The sequence below is a fragment of the Pygocentrus nattereri genome, chromosome 1, assembly GCF_015220715.1.
Source record: "Pygocentrus nattereri isolate fPygNat1 chromosome 1, fPygNat1.pri, whole genome shotgun sequence".
Taxonomy (NCBI): Eukaryota; Metazoa; Chordata; class Actinopteri; order Characiformes; family Serrasalmidae; genus Pygocentrus; species Pygocentrus nattereri.
Genome location: NC_051211.1, coordinates 48,621,521 through 48,639,367, shown reverse-complemented (window position 1 = coordinate 48,639,367; position 17,847 = coordinate 48,621,521). Strand labels below are relative to the sequence as shown.

General features: G+C 39.4%; 1 protein-coding gene across 3 annotated transcripts in view; it reads left to right on the top strand.

Moving 5' to 3' along the window:
• LOC108428076 (coiled-coil domain-containing protein 136) overlaps positions 1–17,847 on the top strand; it is a 69,636-nt gene that overhangs the window by 21,851 nt on the left and 29,938 nt on the right. For all 3 annotated transcript variants that reach the window (XR_005130644.1, XM_037540816.1, XM_037540815.1), the window contains exons 3-4: positions 14,585–14,920; positions 16,738–16,812. Coding sequence is in view for 2 of the 3 variants with exons in the window: in XM_037540816.1 (XP_037396713.1) it covers positions 14,585–14,920; positions 16,738–16,812 (411 nt within the window). In the remaining variant the exon portion in view is untranslated. The remainder of the gene's footprint in view (positions 1–14,584; positions 14,921–16,737; positions 16,813–17,847) is intronic.

Below are 17,847 nucleotides of genomic sequence, written 5' to 3'. Positions count from 1 at the left end.
CTGGTTTTTAAGGCTCTAAATGACCTTAAAGCAACGCTTACATTATAGAGTTTCTGTCTGTTTATGTTCCAGCAGGTGATCTTAGATCTGCAGATACTGACCTTCTACAAACACCTTCTGTAAAATACCAAAAACATGAAGAGACTTGTTTAATTATTATGCTTTTTTATGCTGTTTTTTTTTCTTCCATTATGTTAAGCCCAGCAAATTCAAAGAAAAAATACCATATTTAAGCGTGATCTCTATAAAGAATGCATTAACTTACTTTCACTTTCAAAGTGGTCTATAATGTGTTTTGGAATGAATCTTTTCAAATACTCTATAGGCCAAACCTTGACCATACACAGCAAGCCACTCCCTCACACACTGTACGACACATTGTTTTTCACAGCAGCCATAAAATGTGCTGGCATCTGTTTTGCAGGTCCCTCAGTTGTTGCACTGTGTATTTTGTCTGCAGTAACGTTTATGGAAATGTGTATGATTGACAAAACAAGAAGTGTACTTGATTGTCATCTTTGCAGGTGAGCAAACATGTCAGGATTTATACAAGTCAGGGTTTTATTGTGTGTAAATGGTATATTTTGTGGCAGTTTTATAGGAGTTTTTGCATTTGCGCTGTCTGATGTATCTCAGCTGTCTTTCTGGAATAATTTCCATTCTGCCAGAAAGAAGTTTGCTGTGTCTCTTACAAGCACAAACTGTCTGTGTTTAAGCCAGAGCTGCCATATTAGTCTATATTAGTGTGGAATAGTAAGCTTTGCGCTAACATAACATTGAAGATGCCATAGCTGAAAATAACATTGTTATTTTTTATTCTTGTTCTTCACTGTAGTGACTGATGCTGAGAATCTCTTTATTATGTGATTGTTCTGAAATGCTTAGTCAACCTGTCTGATCTGGAATTAAACCATTGAATGCTGCTATAAAGGAGCTCAATGGCTGTCATGCCCAGCTTGTATTGTCTCCTCACTGCACTCTGCACCATGCCTGATACCTCGTGAAAAATATACTCTTTGCTATATTACATCATGGTAGAATATCCCCATTGCAGTATGTATGAATGTAGAACAGTTTTTAGTGCTTTACACTTCTAATTCTAATGTAAGTAAAACAACATTTTTGGAAGATGAGTTGCGGCTGGAGACAACTTGCCAGATTCAGGCTGCTATTTGGTTATTTTGGCTGTAGGTCCTGCTTCTCTGGGTGTGGTTTATGCACATTTGTGTGAATGTGTGACGTTGTTTGGAAATCTGGCCAGTTCCCTTGAGGAAAAATGATCTTTTATGAAAAAACACAGGTTTTATTTGGAAAAAGTAAAAGAGCCAGAATTTCTTGCATTGGTTTATGGAGTTAAAGTTGCAGCTGAGTTATTGTGCAGCCACAACGTGGCAGTTTTACAGACGCCAATGAAAATACCCCATAAAGATAGGAATACACAGTTGTGTGTGTGTGTCTGTTTTTCCTCCCCTCTCTGGTGGTGCAGTGGGCTCCTCAGCACTCTATATCTGCTCTCTCCCACTGTGTGCTCCACTCTACGACTGTAGAACAAACTGCACACATTATATAAGAGAGTCGTTTACATTTTGTGTGCAGGTCGTGTGCGGCCTTGCTGAATTCTCTTCAGCACTAGTCTAGGCTCATTGATGCTTTGGCTGGGATCTGGAGCATGAGTCTGAAGGTTAAGGGCACTGGTTTTCAGTTACCCCAAGGTCGCGTAATAGGAGTGAGAGTATAGCTATAAACAGGAAACTAATGTCACCGGTTGGATTTGGGCCAGAGAGAGAAGGAGAGAGTGAGAGAGAGAGAGAGAGAGAGAGAGAGAGAGAGAAAATAAGAGAGCGAGAGAAAGAGCTATGAGTCATCGCCCTCCTCCTGCTCTGAAATAAGTCTCTCTGATTGGATATGGATGTACTCGATGCAGGGATTGATGGGCCATGCTGACAAGTAGAATAAGATCTAAACAGCTGAGCTGATTGATACGGATGAGCATTGTCTGAAGTGCCACTGTACTGAAACCACTATATGGGTAGTTAAGCACAGGCTGACTATTCACTGAAACGTGGCTTTTATATTTGAGCAAAACTGTACAATGTTGTGTTTTTGCTCAGGGACATATGCATATTACAGCGTGCCACTTAGAAGTGCCTTAACACAGGAGCTCTCAATCTTTTCCACCTCAAGGCCCGCCTATTTATAACTTGAAAGGGTAGCAGCGCATAAGAAATCAAAACATTTTTTAATGTTATTTTTCTTTTACTGAACTGTTGAACTGCTGAATTGAGTGCTGGCATTGAATTAGGGCCTGAAATGATCAGATTGTGTATTTCAGTCAGACAAACGTTATAATGTTACCTATGTATGTGGATTTGGTGTCTCTGACATATGTAAGGGGTTATTTATTTATTTATGTATTTATTTATTTATTTTTAAGCATGTATGTGAGTGTGTATATATGTACAGTCTAAAACGAAAGAGCTAAAGAACTTTCAGAACTACAACTAAAGAAACCTTAAAAGTTTGTAATGATACTTAGAAAACTAAAAATAATGAAATTGTAGCTATGAAGCTATGAATTTGTAGCTAGCTTTCAGGACCCCTTGATCCGTGATGTTAACAGGAAATCTATTCATTACCTCATGTTGATAATAAGATTTAATATAGATAATAAGACATGTCGAAATAAGTTGGAATGCATGTGCCTAAAAATTACACTGAAAAAGATTATGCACTGAATTTACTTGCTTTAAATATATACATCATTTCCACATTAATATTACTGTGTATCGTCAGCTTATAACTCTGCAAAAAAACATACATAACATTAAAGTACGTTAATGTAATTAGACTTCATTCCAGGTGATTTTGTAGCATTTTTATTTCTTGATACATCATCAAATGTTCACACAATGTCAGTGGTGGACCATCACAGTTATAGTTAAGCCTTCAGTTCAGGCCATGAATGTAAAAACCGCTGGCACCTCTATGAGATTTCTGGTGGTATGTTAGCACTTAACTAACATTGATTCACATTTAGAGTTTTACGCTGTCCTAGATTAAATGCCGACATTTGAGGCCTATAAAACATATTCAGTCTTTTATGTGAACCTTGTAATAGATATTAACATATATTTACCTTGTAGACAGCACTTTTACAGTAACTTCCATTAAAAGACCTGACACAGAGCTGCTGCTGCTGTTTTTCATTTCTAACTACTGACTGAAAGCTGGGTACACTAAGGCTCATACTCACAGTCAGTGATTTATCTAGAACTACCAGAAGGTCTAGAGTGACATTCTTTAAATAAAATTGGTCCCATTAATTGTAAATCAAAATGTGATGAGATGATTCATTATCAGTTTCTAATTATATTAATGATTAATTGGACATGTTCTAGTTAAACCGGCCTTCAGTCCAGCTCCTGACATCAGACCTCACTAATTAGAGAAGTTCTAATTAGGTGTTTCAAGATTTTAACCCTTTAATTCCATCCAAATCCTAATTATGAAATTTGAGTATTACTGCAATGCTTGTTGTATGTATGATGATAAAATTAAATGAAAGCGAACCAAAAATGACTAATATGTATTTTTCTAGTTCCAAGAAATATAGAAATACTGCATGAACATAATTATGACCAAAACTTTGTGAACTGAAAGGCAAAATTCAGTTCGTAGTATTCAGTTGTATGCAAATTTTGCCCCCTCCCCCCCCTTTTTTATTCTTCCAGTATGTTAAACTCAGCAAATAACTAGAAAATCAACACTAAAGTCTCCAGAAAAATGTCATTTTTAAGTGTGTTCTCTGTAGAGGATGTATTAACCTATTTTTACTAAGAAAATCATTTGACCACGGGTGTTCAAACTCTTGCATTCGACTCCATAGTCTGTTCATGTGGAAATGATTTGACTCGGGCAAAGTCAATGCATCATTTTTTCACTGTAGTGAAAGAGCAGAAGAAAGCAGGAGAAGGACAAAGGAGAAGAGATGACGCTGAAGAGATAACTGAGCGGCTGATGATGCTGTTATTTGCAGCCACATTATTACCGGCTACAGTCAGCCAGTTCAAAGGGTCACAGCTGTGTCCTGCAGAAAGTCGAAGTGTGCTATTGATCAGAGCAGAAAGGTAGATTGATGTGTGTGTGTGCGCATGTGTGTTCCATTTCTAGGCCATTTCACCTTGACAATACGCCCTGAATTAGACACCTATTCTGTATGTCAGCAATCAGCTTCTGCAAAATTTAGAGCAGATCTGACCCTCCAGTCATGGTCTCTTAATTGAGCTGCGATGCTGGTTATTGCATTTACCTCATGATCTCTCTCAGTCGCTGTGAGCCCCACTTGTGTAATTGTGTCGTTAGTGTTTTGCGGGTATGATCTAATTTCTGAGTGAGGTTTTAATGCTTGGATTTCTGAACTGACTCTCTGAGAGTTCATATCTCCAAATATTAATATTTATACAGCAGTTAATTCCAGTCATACCATTTTAACAGGTCTTCTGGGTTATTTAGTACACAGCCTCAAACTATGTTCATAAATATTTATGAATAAATAATTGAGTGCTATAATCATTGTGCAGATAAATAATATTATAGGTATTACAACCCCAATTCCAATGAAGTTGGGACGTTTTGTAAAACATAAATAAAAACAGAATACGATGATTTGCAAATCCTTTTCAACCTATATTAAATTGATTACACTACAAAGACAAGATATTTAATGTACAGATGGATAAACTTTCTTGTTTTTTGCAAATATTCACTCATTTTGAATTTGATGCCTGCAACACGTTCCAAAGAAGTTGGGACAGGGGCGACAAAAGACTGGGAAAGATGAGAAATGCTCAAAAAACTTAATTGGAAACAGGTGAGTGTCATGATTGGGTGTAAAGGGAGCATCCCTGAAAGGCTCAGTCGTTCACAAGCAAGGATGGGGTGAGGTTCACCACTGTAGGGTTCAATCCCCACCTGGGCAAGCACCTTACACTATATCAATAAGAGTCCTTGGGCAAGACTCCTAACACCACCTTTGCCTACCTGTGTAAAATGATCAAATTGTAAGTCGCTCTGGATAGGAGCGTCAGCCAAATGCTGTAAATGTCTTGGCTGCAAAGGGGGCTCAGAAAAATGTATAACTTTTTTGCTGTACCATATAGAGCTCCAACTAATCAACTACAACCCCAATTCCAATGAAGTTGGGATGTTGTGTAGGACGTTGTCTACAGTGTAGAAGGCAGAGGTGTTACCCACTACACTACACCAAATTCTAAGATGAAGAATAATGAGGGATATGAAGCTGCAGCTGAACTAAAATAATGCTGGTTATAGATGTAGATGTGTGCAGTCTGCAGACAGGCAAAAGCGAAGCAGATCCTGAACTGATGTGCGTAACAGAAGTTGGGCAGCCCCCTCCTCATTTGCACTGTAAAACCAGAGAGGCAGCATCACTGTACAAGTTTTAGTGGAGTGTATGATAATGAAAATGACATGAATTATTAATAATTGCAATATATTCACCCATGAATCCTGCTTATGCATTGACATCCCTTGGCCGGAATGAAACATTTTTCTTTGGATTGGATGGAAATTCAAAAAAATCATTCTTTTTATTTTTTTGAACCCCCACCGCACCCCACCAAGTCGGCGCCCTTGCACCCACTCAGTCTGATAACCTGGAAACTCTTCATGTATGCAGACCAAGATAAGCTCTATTTAGAAAAACTGAATAAACAGGAAGTCTCGCAAGACATCCTGGCCCGTCTTCCTGCTCTGCAGTGTGTGCTTTTCAGGTGCAAGAGCCTAGCGCAGTCTTACACATGCACTTTCCGTGTTATATAACATTCTAATAAATCATGCATGGATATCCTCATTGCTTTCTCATATAATGTGCGGAATATTCTGTTCAAATATACATGAAGCCGTGATGCAAAATTGATCTTAGGAGTGTTTTCAGAGGGCCGTTTCAGAAAGGCCTCTGAAGAATGAAGGGAAAATTAATGGCATTAAAAGCCAATGTCATCTAAAGCCTCTTTTATACACATTCTTTTTTGCCATATCGTTGCTGTCGGAAGAAAACCTTGTATCTCCATTTTTGGCATTTTTCAGTTTTTGACATAATTTGAAAGTATCTGTTACTCTTTAAATTGTTTGTAAATTTTATGATGAATGGCCTAAAAGAAATTACCCAAAATGACATGGGAAAAGTTCTGGTTCCATTGACTTGCACTGAAAGGGAAGTATGTTTTTTCCTTCTCCTGTAAAGTTACTATTTTGGAGGTACAAGGTTTTCTTCCGACAGCAGCGATATGTTTCATATTCTCAGGATATTTAAGGGCAAGGAGGATGGGGGGAAGGTGGGGACTGCTGTATATCAAGGGAAGCATTTAGGCAAAGTGTTTTTGTATACATGTGTGTCACGATTGGCTCCTCCCACTCCATGTGCGTTTGTTTTCGTTTTGTAACTCCGCCCTTGATTGTGTTCTCCTGTCCCTCATTGTCCCGTGTATTTAAGCCCTGTGTTTGCCCCTTGTGTTTGCTGGTCTTTGTTGGTTATTTCAGTCTGTTTGTTGTTTGACTCTTGTTTGAGGCACTGTTCCTTTTGTCATGTCTGTCCCCCAATCTCTACGTGTTGGCTATATGAACCTGGACTGTCTCGACTATGACCCTGGATTTGCCCTTAATAAAAGTCGCTTACCTCCGCACATGCATCCGCCTCATCACTCCCCGTTACAATGTGGTGGGTGTGGAAAGTGTTATTGAAAGATGTGGATCCTTTACAGTGAATACAGTGGGCCTGTATGCCTGAATAGCAGTAGAAAAAAAGCTGTATCCTTCTCCAGGTTGTGTTTAAACCCTACATGTGCTGTAATAATTTCATTATTAAATTTTGATTGGAAACAAAATAACTGAAATTCCTGAAACACCCAACAGGAAATCATCAAATCAGCATATTTTTCTTTAGGGTATTTAGGTAAGTACAGCCAATGGAACTCTCCCATTGGTTAGGACTTCAGGAGCAAACCTTTTGTGTTACATTAGGTGCCTTGCCCCTGAGCCAACAACAGTACGTAACTGAAATGCCCTTGAGCAAGGCACCTAACCCCCAATTGCTCCCTGGACGCCATGGATAGGGCTACCTACTGCTCCAGGCAAATGTGCTCACTGCTACTTGGTGTGTGTGCTCATTAGTGTGTATGTGAGCTGCCAATAATCTATCTCACCTGTCCATAGATCTCTTGTGGATGTTTAATCTGCAAAATAGCATGGCCAATAAAACAGCACAGCTTCTCTTCTCCCTAGACTGTGTCTAGAAGGTTGCAGACACCTGCTCATCCAGCATTTCTGAATGCTGAATCTTTAATTCTGAAATTAAGAGTATTAATAGGGAGTTTGTCCCAGTTTACTCCAGTAACAGCCTCCACTCTTCTGGGAAGGCCTTACATTAGATGTTGGACCATTGGTGTGAGGGTTTCATTAAGCATTAGTGAGGTCAGGTACTGATTTGGGTGATTAGTTCTGGCTCACTCAATGGTGACCATGTGTGGCTTCTCCAGAGTGTCCACTCCTCTTAGCGATGCTTTTCAATGGAGATCATAGAAACTCTACAACTTATCTAAGAAAAGATAAAAGAATCTACAACTTAACATCTGTCGGTTCATTTGGACATAAATTGTATATGGTATAAATACCAAATGATACTGTTTATCAAATAGTATAGTATCCTTGTTTCTTCATTTGTGCTTATGCTGTAGAAGACACAAAGGACACCTGGGAGAATGGCAGGAGGGGGAGACAGGGAAAGAGACGAGGCAGTTTATGTGGTGGAGAAACAGATTTCAGTAATCCTCCAAAGGCATCTAAGAGGATCACAGAGGTGAATCGTCTTGTCAGGCCTGATGTCTATTGCCTTCAGCTCTAAGGAGGTTGGCCATCTAAGCGTTATGCCTATTAAAGAAACGCCTGCCATGCCGCCACATGACATCTCTCACAGGAGTGTATCTTTCACTCTGCAAGTGTGAAATAGCAGCTGAGAACCTACCTGCAGGATGTTCTTTAGCTGTCACAAGTTTGGGAACACTTTGTTTTCAAAATGCCTTTAACATGTAACCATTTTGTTGTTGGTTTGCTTTACATATTAACCCCGAAAATGACCAGGGCCCACCTGCAGGCCCAAAGTTTTATTACACACTTATATAACCTAAGAACAGACCAGCTAGTTTGCAGGTCCATCTAGTTACTAAGTAACTAGCCTTATGTAATAAACCTGATATTTTAAGGGTTAAATAGAAAGCTGTTTCAACTTTTTCACTGAACAGACTGCAAAACTGCCGTAACCTCAAACCTTTCAGCTTTTTAACACTTGAAAAAGGCTTATTCCATCCTAAGCCCTATAAATCAGTAACTACCGCAATACAAGTGGGCTGACATGAGCCCTACTTGAGCTGGATTAGTTTTATTGGCAGAGGTCCAGTAATGTAATTTATAAGGGATTTCACTGGCTGATTCATACTAGGATAAACTATCTTGTTAACTAAAAACTCCTCTCCTCGCCCAGATCAAAATGTCATAGCTGGATGTTCACATTAGCATTAAGGTCAGAATAAATGGATCTAAACAAATAAACAGTGGAAGCGAACTTCCAGTTGATGCCAGATAGAAAAGCAGAGGTACTTCCAAATATTTAATCTCATTCTTCTTCTAATCAGCTCAGAAATGTTGTAGATTTAAGTAATTCTGTTTTGAACTTGAAGATAAAGGAACTGTGCCAAGAGCTCCATTTTAGCGTGTAGCATTGTCTTCCATTGTCTATTAGCAGGACTCACTATTACTTTGCTATGATGTCGATTCGAACAGGGCTTCTATTACAGAATGAGTTCTGAATTTGATGACGCATAGAAAGTAATTGAATGCTGAATTGTTATTTTGCAGACTTATGAAAGCTATGGACAAGCAGAATTGGGAGGTAATGAATACAGAAATTAATGGTCTACATTCAGTTACCTTTTATAAAGGCAGTATTCAGAATATAGTTGCTTTTTTACTTTTTAGTAGGATACTTTAGGACCTTTACCAGCTAAATAAAAAAAATATCATCTATAAAAGAAACACCATCAATGCTTGTTTATTAACTATTGTACCCCTTAAAATTCCAGTTTTATTACATACTATGACGTATTATTCAGTCAATACAGACACTTCAATGCAAACTGATTGAGCTATTCTTAGGTTCTAGAAGCCCACTGGTGACCATTTCAAGGGTTAAAATCACATCATGTGAAATAGAAATGGCTTCTTTACACTGAAGTTCCTGCTGAAGCCTGAGTAGACTGATAAATCAATGTGATGATCAATTATTAATCAGTGTTATTGAGCTCTGCTAAAGCCTGAGTAGACTGATAAATCAATGTGATGATCAATTATTAATCAGTGTTATTGAGCTCTGCTAAAGCCTGAGTAGACTGATAAATCAATGTGATGATCAGTTATTAATCAGTGTTATTGAGCTCTGCTAAAGCCTGAGTAGACTGATAAATCAATGTGATCAGTTATTAATCAGTGTTATTGAGCTCTGCTAAAGCCTGAGTAGACTGATAAATCAATGAGATGATCAGTTATTAATCTCAGTGTTACTGAGCTCTGCTAAAGCCTGAGTAGACTGATAAATCAATGTGATGATCAGTTATTAATCAGTGTTACTGAGCTCTGCTAAAGCCTGAGTAGACTGATAAATCAATGTGATCAGTTATTAATCACAGTGTTACTGAGCTCTGCTAAAGCCTGAGTAGACTGATAAATCAATGTGATGATCAGTTATTAATCAGTGTTACTGAGCTCTGCTAAAGCCTGAGTAGACTGATAAATCAATGTGATGATCAGTTATTAATCAGTGTTACTGAGCTCTGCTAAAGCCTGAGTAGACTGATAAATCAATGTGATGATCAGTTATTAATCTCAGTGTTACTGAGCTCTGCTAAAGCCTGAGTAGACTAATAAATCAATGTGATGATCAGTTATTAATCAGTGTTACTGAGCTCTGCTAAAGCCTGAGTAGACTGATAAATCAATGTGATGATCAGTTATTAATCTCAGTGTTACTGAGCTCTGCTAAAGCCTGAGTAGACTGATAAATCAATGTGATGATCAGTTATTAATCAGTGTTACTGAGCTCTGCTAAAGCCTGAGTAGATTGATAAATCAATGTGATGATCAGTTATTAATCTCAGTGTTACTGAGCTCTGCTAAAGCCTGAGTAGACACAGTAAAATCACAGTTAATCACTTTATAATCAAATTAGAGTCAAAGTTTGCCTTTAGGCCTCATCAATATGTATTCGAAATGTGTTTTAAATGCATTGTAAATATTTTACTTTTTTATGCATTGTAATAAAATACACTACAGAATACATGGATTACAGTGTATTCAGTATTCAGTCATTTACTTTCTCAAAGTAATTTGCCCAACCCCGAGGACATGGCAGGTTCATAATGGCTTAAAATTGCAGATCTCATTGGTAATCACTCAAAATACACAACCTCAAGTAGGACTTTATTCTTAAGAGTTTGCATATGCGCACACACACACACACACACACCACACACACACAGCCTGTCAGTGCGGTGAAGCACATATAAGACACGAAACCCCTCAATGCTGTCACAGCCTTCACTGCCGTCCTCATTTACAGAAATATTTCATAACCTTTCAAATACACGTAGACAAATGCATGCTTTTCCACTGAATTAAACAGAAATTACGCCTGAAATGAAAGTGAACTTTTTCACAGAGAGAGATGAAGAGTGGGAGTGGTGGCAGTGAATGAGGCAGTGTGGCTGACTGAGTCAGAGAGGACCTGAGTTCAGACGTTAAGCACTGAGGTGAGAGAAGGTTCACACATACACCCACACCAGTGACTCCAGCACATGGCAACAGCCATGAGCATTCACACGTTGGGGGATGGAGGTGAAGGAGACTGAAAAACAGGTGAAAATTAGAGAATGAGTAAAGGTGTTAGGAAGTGGTTTGATGTAAGAAAAGGACAGAAGAGAGAGAGAGAGAGAGAGAGAGAGAGAGAGAGAATGACACCTGAGCTGTTTCATGCTATAAACTGTATAAACTAAGGGGTGCCCGGGCCACCAGGGGGCCGCACAAAGTTGAGACCGTTGCAACTGTTGCAGCTGAGTTTCAAGTGAGTTGCAGGAAACTTTATATTTTGCAACTCATCTGCAGTTTAGTTGTACGTTTCACCGTATTGATCCAGCCTCAGGACCTTGAATGAGACTTCCAAAAGTGATTGACAGAGTAGCGAGGAAGAGACAGAGAGACAGAGGGTATGTCATACTATTTATATCTGACTGCCTCCTCAGTCTGGTTTCTAATAAGGGGCACCATCAGGGCGAGAGAGTGAGAGAGAGAGAGAGAGGGAGAGTGAAATGGGGGGGTTGCCTGTCATTGATTTACACTCTATTTAGCACTGACTCTTGGTGATGTTCCTGTAGGGACGGTGTGAATTCTCCTTTAGCTCAGAGCTAAATGCAGTCTTACTGCACAGACAGTGCGTTCAAAGATGCTGTCACAATGAAATGACACACTAGAGTCAAAGGGAATCTTCTTCTTCTCATCACTGTATCTAAACAACCGAATAAGGTACAGTTTGAGAACATAATGAGACCAAATACCCTTTAAAAGAGATAATGATGCCTGCCTAAACCACCATAAATGGACTGTTTTGGTGTGATTTAGAAACCGGTGGTGTGTGGAGGGACGTCACTGTTCATAAAATGTACGTATTATTTAATTTCTCAAAAATTGTACCTACACCAAACACGATTTTAACAACACAAATCAGCACAAACAAATGGAAGCAGAAAGGGTCATTAGCTCAGAGCTAAAAGCTGCCTTACTCCTCAGAAACCTGCAAGAAAAACCAGGATAGACCAGCATGGCTAAACACCAACAAAACCGGCATATGCTGTGTTTTGGATGCTGGTAAACCAGCATATCCCTATTGGGTGACCAGATAAACCAGAACCAGACCAGCGTAAACCAGCAAACAGTCTGATCTGCTTTTATCAACAGGGAAAGGCCATCACAACAAAATGACACACTAGACCCATATGGAAATGTATATTGGCCATATATGCACATATCATAAAGGGCTGGATATATATATATATATATATATATATATATATATATATATATATATATATATATATATATATATATATATATATATATATAATAGGATCATATATGTAATGTGCATGTACAACTATAAAAATATATATTGGACATATATACATAATATCATACATATGGATACATACATGCACTAAATATGGATCATAGTGTCTGATACAACAAAAAACACCAAAAGATTTTTTAAACCAAAGAATCAAAGTGAAATACAGAAACACTTATACAGCATAAAACTAGAATATGAGCAATATATTTCATCCATATGAGGATATTGCTTTCTACCCTAGATTTTTAAATATACATGTTACACATATATATTTTTAACTAATGAACTATGGCAGTCCTGTATTTGAAAATGGCCAATTTTAGTTGTTTTTCATTTCTTGACATGATTTGAAAATGCCTGTTACCCTTTACATTGTGTGTAAATTTCATGATGAATGAACTGACAGAAACGGCCCAAAATGACATGGAAAAATGTCTGGTTTCATTGACTTACATCAAAACCAAAGTATGATCTATCCATCCATCCATCCATCCATCCATCCATCCATCCATCCATCCAGCCATCCATCCAGCCATCCATCCATCCATCTATCTATCTATCTATCTATCTATCTATCTATCTATCTATCTATCTATCTATCTATCTATCTATCTGTCTCATATTTGAAAACAGCCCATTTCAAATAAGTTTTAAGTTTATATATGCTTACATATGTTCTATATTTGAAATCCATATATTTCCCTAGATCAGATTTCCATATGATGAATCAAATGGAAGATCTTTGTTCTCATCTGTGTATCTAAATGACTGATTAAGGTAAAGTTTAAGGATGTAAAGGGACTTCATCGTCTTCATTGTTCTGGTTGGATTTGTGGTGCTGGATTCCTGAACGTGTCCTGGCCTTGTTGTTGTTCTCAGTCTGGACACTAGAGGGCTCCCTTGTTTCTCGACAGCTGTTTCCACAGAGTGGGCACCGCCGATGCTGAGTGTGTGTGCGTGCTCGTGCGTGCTCATGCGTGCTCGAGCATGTGAACGTGCTCTGGGGGCGACCCCAAATAGACAACAGGTGAAAAAAGAAGGGCAGAGGGTTTCGCGTGTTTCAGAGCGGGGGTCCCTGGTGGTGCTGTGTTATGGTGGTCTGTAGAAGTGGGAGGGGGAGGAGAGGCTGAGGCTGGCAGGTGAGGCCGTGGGGGAGGCTCTCCTGGGTGTATGTGCGATTTATCTGGAGGGAACAGGTGTAGGGGCGAGAGGAGGGGGGGCTGGACTGAGCTGGGGTCAGAGAGGAGAACAGGAGAACTGGGAATACAAGCAAAGCTAAGGAAATTCCCTTAATGCAATGACTTTTCATTAGTTTTAATGTTATTAGGCTTTAAAGGGCCAGTTTTTTCCTGTGTTTTATTTTTTCCCTCAATGTCCTCTTGCATTGTGGTTTCCATCCAGCCTCTCTTTATTCCTTAGTTACAAACAGGTTGTTTAGTTACTGGGCCTTTATCAAATTCAATCAAATCAAATCACGTTTATTGTCACAGCACATTCACAATGTGTATATACAATTAGTGATCATATATATATATATATATATATATTCCAGATTACCAGATTATACAAGATACGGATAGAACATGTATATGATGTATACGATCTATATGTGCAGGTATAGGTTGAAGGTGCAGTAAGATCAGAGTAGGTCTGTTGAGATGTGGATGTGAGGTGTGGATTGTCCGTGGAGATCATCACGATGATGATTCAGAAGTGCAGTGATGGGCTCATAGACCGATCCGCCAGCTGGTTCTGGACTTTATGCTTCTGTACCTCCTACCGCTTGACAGCTGTGAGAACAGACAGTGGCTTGGGTGGTGGAGACTGACGTATGATATGACTGACACATGACAAATGAGCTGTTCTGATTGGCTGCCTTGTATTGTACCTCAATCAAAAAGCACTTAGAGCTGAAATTCTCCCTAGAGCTTCTGTGTGAATTGGCGATTCACTTTTTACATTTCCTTTGGTCCTTATTTTCTGTGCCTGCATGTGCAGAAATGTGAAGAAAACGTTCAAATCAATCAAGTCTAGTCAGCCGTTTGCTCACATGAGATTTTTAACAAAATAATAAAAACATCTGAATCTGACTTTGAATAAAAACAAGAATGACATGCAGTGAAAACACTTTAAATATATACTATCACATGTTTGTCAACGGTGTAAGTATACAAAGCTGTAATTATGTTAAAACAAGAGCGAGCTCTGTGGCATTTGATCATTCTAAATTTAGCAGCTGGACATAAATGGGTTAAAGAAAGGACAATCAACATTATCTAATCTAAGCACTTCTATTCAAATCAACTAAATCTCTCTCTCTCTTTCTCTTTCTCTCAGATGACCTCTGTGAGCTGAAGGTGGAGCGTCCAGGCAATGAGCTGACGGCCAAAGAGCGAGAGTCTCTGGAGGAGAACGATGAGAAGGAGGAGAAAGAGGTGGAGGTGGGGAACGGAGAGAAGGGCGTGGAGGAGGGGAATGGAGAGAAGGGCCTGAAGGAGGAGAAGGAAGTGGAGGAGGAGGAGAAGGCAGGAGATGGAGAGAGGGTTAGGGGGCTGGAGGAGGAGGGGATAGAGGTGGAGGAGCTCCGAGCACAGGTGGTCCAGCTGCTCTTGGAACTGGAGGAGGCCAGGGAGGTGTCCCAGAGACACGAGGACAGCTACAACGAGCTGCAAGGTGTGTGCGCGTGTTTTGGGGACATCATTGTTGGGAGCTCCCAGCCAACATGCTCAGCTGTCACTGCCCTGTCCAGCCAGCTGTCCCTCTGACTCTGCTGAATCATGTGCACACATGTACATTTACACACACATATACACAATGTGGGGTCATGCTGTATGTGTGTGTATGTGAAACTGAATGTATGTAGAATTTAGTTGAAGGCCAGCTGCTCAGGAAATGAGTGACACTGTAAAAGAAACACAATGCTCGAGCATTTGTGAAAGACTTGTGTCAATATTTGCAAGATGATTTAAAATGTGAGATATATTATGAAGAAATTGATGTAGCATTGAAGAAAAGGGCCCATAACACCTCAAAAAGCCAGGAGCCTGTCGACAGGCCCATAGCTTTATTACACACTTCTATAACTTACGAATAGCTGAGTTAGTTTTCATTGAAGTCCCTTTAGTTACTGAATAATAAGGCTTTGTATGCAATAAGTCTGAGATTGTAAAAGGTTAATAAAATAGCACTCATATGAAGTGCACTGTTTCCTGAGTCTCCTTCTTCTATGCCATGCCACAGTATGTTACACGCATATCTTACACTCCTTCATTCGTGCTCTGGAATGCTCTCCCCATTCATATTGTTCCTGAAGTTTTCCCCATATTCATACTGTCCTAGAATAATGTTCTCACACATTTACACTGCCCTTGAATGTTCTCCCCATTCACTCTGTTGTAAAAAGTTCTTCTTCATTCACACTGTTCTGGAAAGTTCTCCCATTCACATTGTTCTGAAATGTTCTTCTTCATTCACGCAGTTCTGGAATGTTCTCCCCATTCACACTGTTCTGGAATGTTTTCCCATTAACGCTGTTCTAAATTGTTCTCCCCATTCACACTGTTCTGGAAAGTTCTCCCATTCACACTGTTCCAAAATGTTCTTCTTCATTCACACTGTTTTGGAATGTTATCCCAATTCACACTGTTCTGGAATGTTTTCCCATTAACGCTGTTCTAAATTGTTCTCCCCATTCACACTGTTCTGGAAAGTTCTCCCATTCACACTGTTCCAAAATGTTCTTCTTCATTCACACTGTTTTGGAATGTTATCCCCATTCACACTGTTCTGGAATGTTCTCCCATTCACGCTATTCTAAAATGTTCTACCCATTCACACTGTTCTAGAATGTTCTCCCATTCACGCTATTCTAAAATGTTCTCCCCATTCACACTGTTCTGGAATGTTCTCCCATTCACGCTATTCTAAAATGTTCTCCCCATTCACACTGTTCTGGAATGTTCTCCCATTCATGCTGTTCTAAAATGTTATCCCCATTCACACTGTTCTGGAATGTTCTCCCATTCATGCTGTTCTAAAATGCCCCCCTAACTTACATGAATTCTTCCATTCATGGTGTTCTAGAGTGTTCTCTGGTTCAATCTGGTATATATTAACACACCATTCATACTCTTCTAGAATGCTGTCCCTCATTTTCAATGTTTAAGAATGTTCTCCCACATTCACGCTGATTACAAATGTTCTCTTTCATTCACATTCTCCATAAGACAAGAACTGTTCTAGAATATTCTTATCCATTCACACTGGTTCATTTGGCTTATCAGTTTCACATTGTGGAATATTATACAGCCACTAACCAACACCAGGATATTAGAGTGTCAGTGTGCAGCAGTCTTAATCCTAATCATGACCTGAGTATTAATCTAAACCTCTGTAAGTAAAAATGTACGCTTTTGTTTCTCACTGCCAAGAGCTCAGCTTTGGATCTCATTCCCTCTCTGCCCCCTCTCTCTCTCGTTCTCTGTCTGTAGGCCTCTTGGAAGAAGAGCGCTTAGCCAGCGCCCACCAGGCTGAGACCTTCACAAGACAGATCCAGAGACTTCAAGGTAATTTAGTATAGACACACACAAACACATCACACATAGACACTCATGCAGCTGTATGCCTGGTCATGTTTTGTTGATTGTATGAGTGAAAAATAAATGAACACGTCCTCCACAGAAAACACACCCAAATATAGCAATATCCTGCAAATCTTAGTGCACAATTTATATTTATTTGTCTAACATATCATATAAAATGTGCTACAACCTTTGCACAGGCCACATTTTCTGCATTATATCTGCCCCAGCATGTTCAATTCAGCAAATAGACAATAAATATACACTGAAATGTGCAGAAGGGTGTTTTCTGTAAAGGGTAAGTCACCTTATTTTTATATTTAGAAGATTAACACTTTGTTTGACCATGGGTGCCCAGGCTTTTGCACATTCATGCTCTCAGGTGTAGTCTCCTCAGCCTTATCACCAACTAAAAAAACAGAAGACTCAAGTAGAGCCTGGCGTTTGTTTGTCAGAAGACTTTAAAGTCATCTCAGTGCCTTATTTCCAGTTCATACACTGCAGACAGTGTGTTTAGCTGCTGACGAATTAATGTTTAATTCTCTTTCCCTTATTGTTTGACACAGCTGTGCTGATTTATAACCATAACAGAGAAACAAATGCATGCCTAATATGTCATACTGTCGCTGGTGTTCCCAAAGATCTGTAGTGATTTATAGAGACCATGGTGTTATTCATAACTCCGTCTGAAATAAAGAATGGCTCATGCACTCCCTACTTTCATAGATGAAGCTCTTATTCTTTGGTAATATGTTGGAGTTTAGTCATATTAGAGCACAGTCCCACGAGAGGTCCCATGAGAGGTTATTGCACGCTTTCACATATGGCCTCATAAGCGTCCACACTGGTTGAGGTTATCTTCATGATATCAGTCAGTGGATGTCATGTAGACAGAGACTGAGAGCACACAGGTCAGAGATGGTCAGAGATGGCCCGAGACAACTCAGTGCAGCTTTTCAAAGTGATGTCACGTCCCGCGAAGCCGACATCCTGTCTGCATTTGATTGAGTGGTGGTTCAA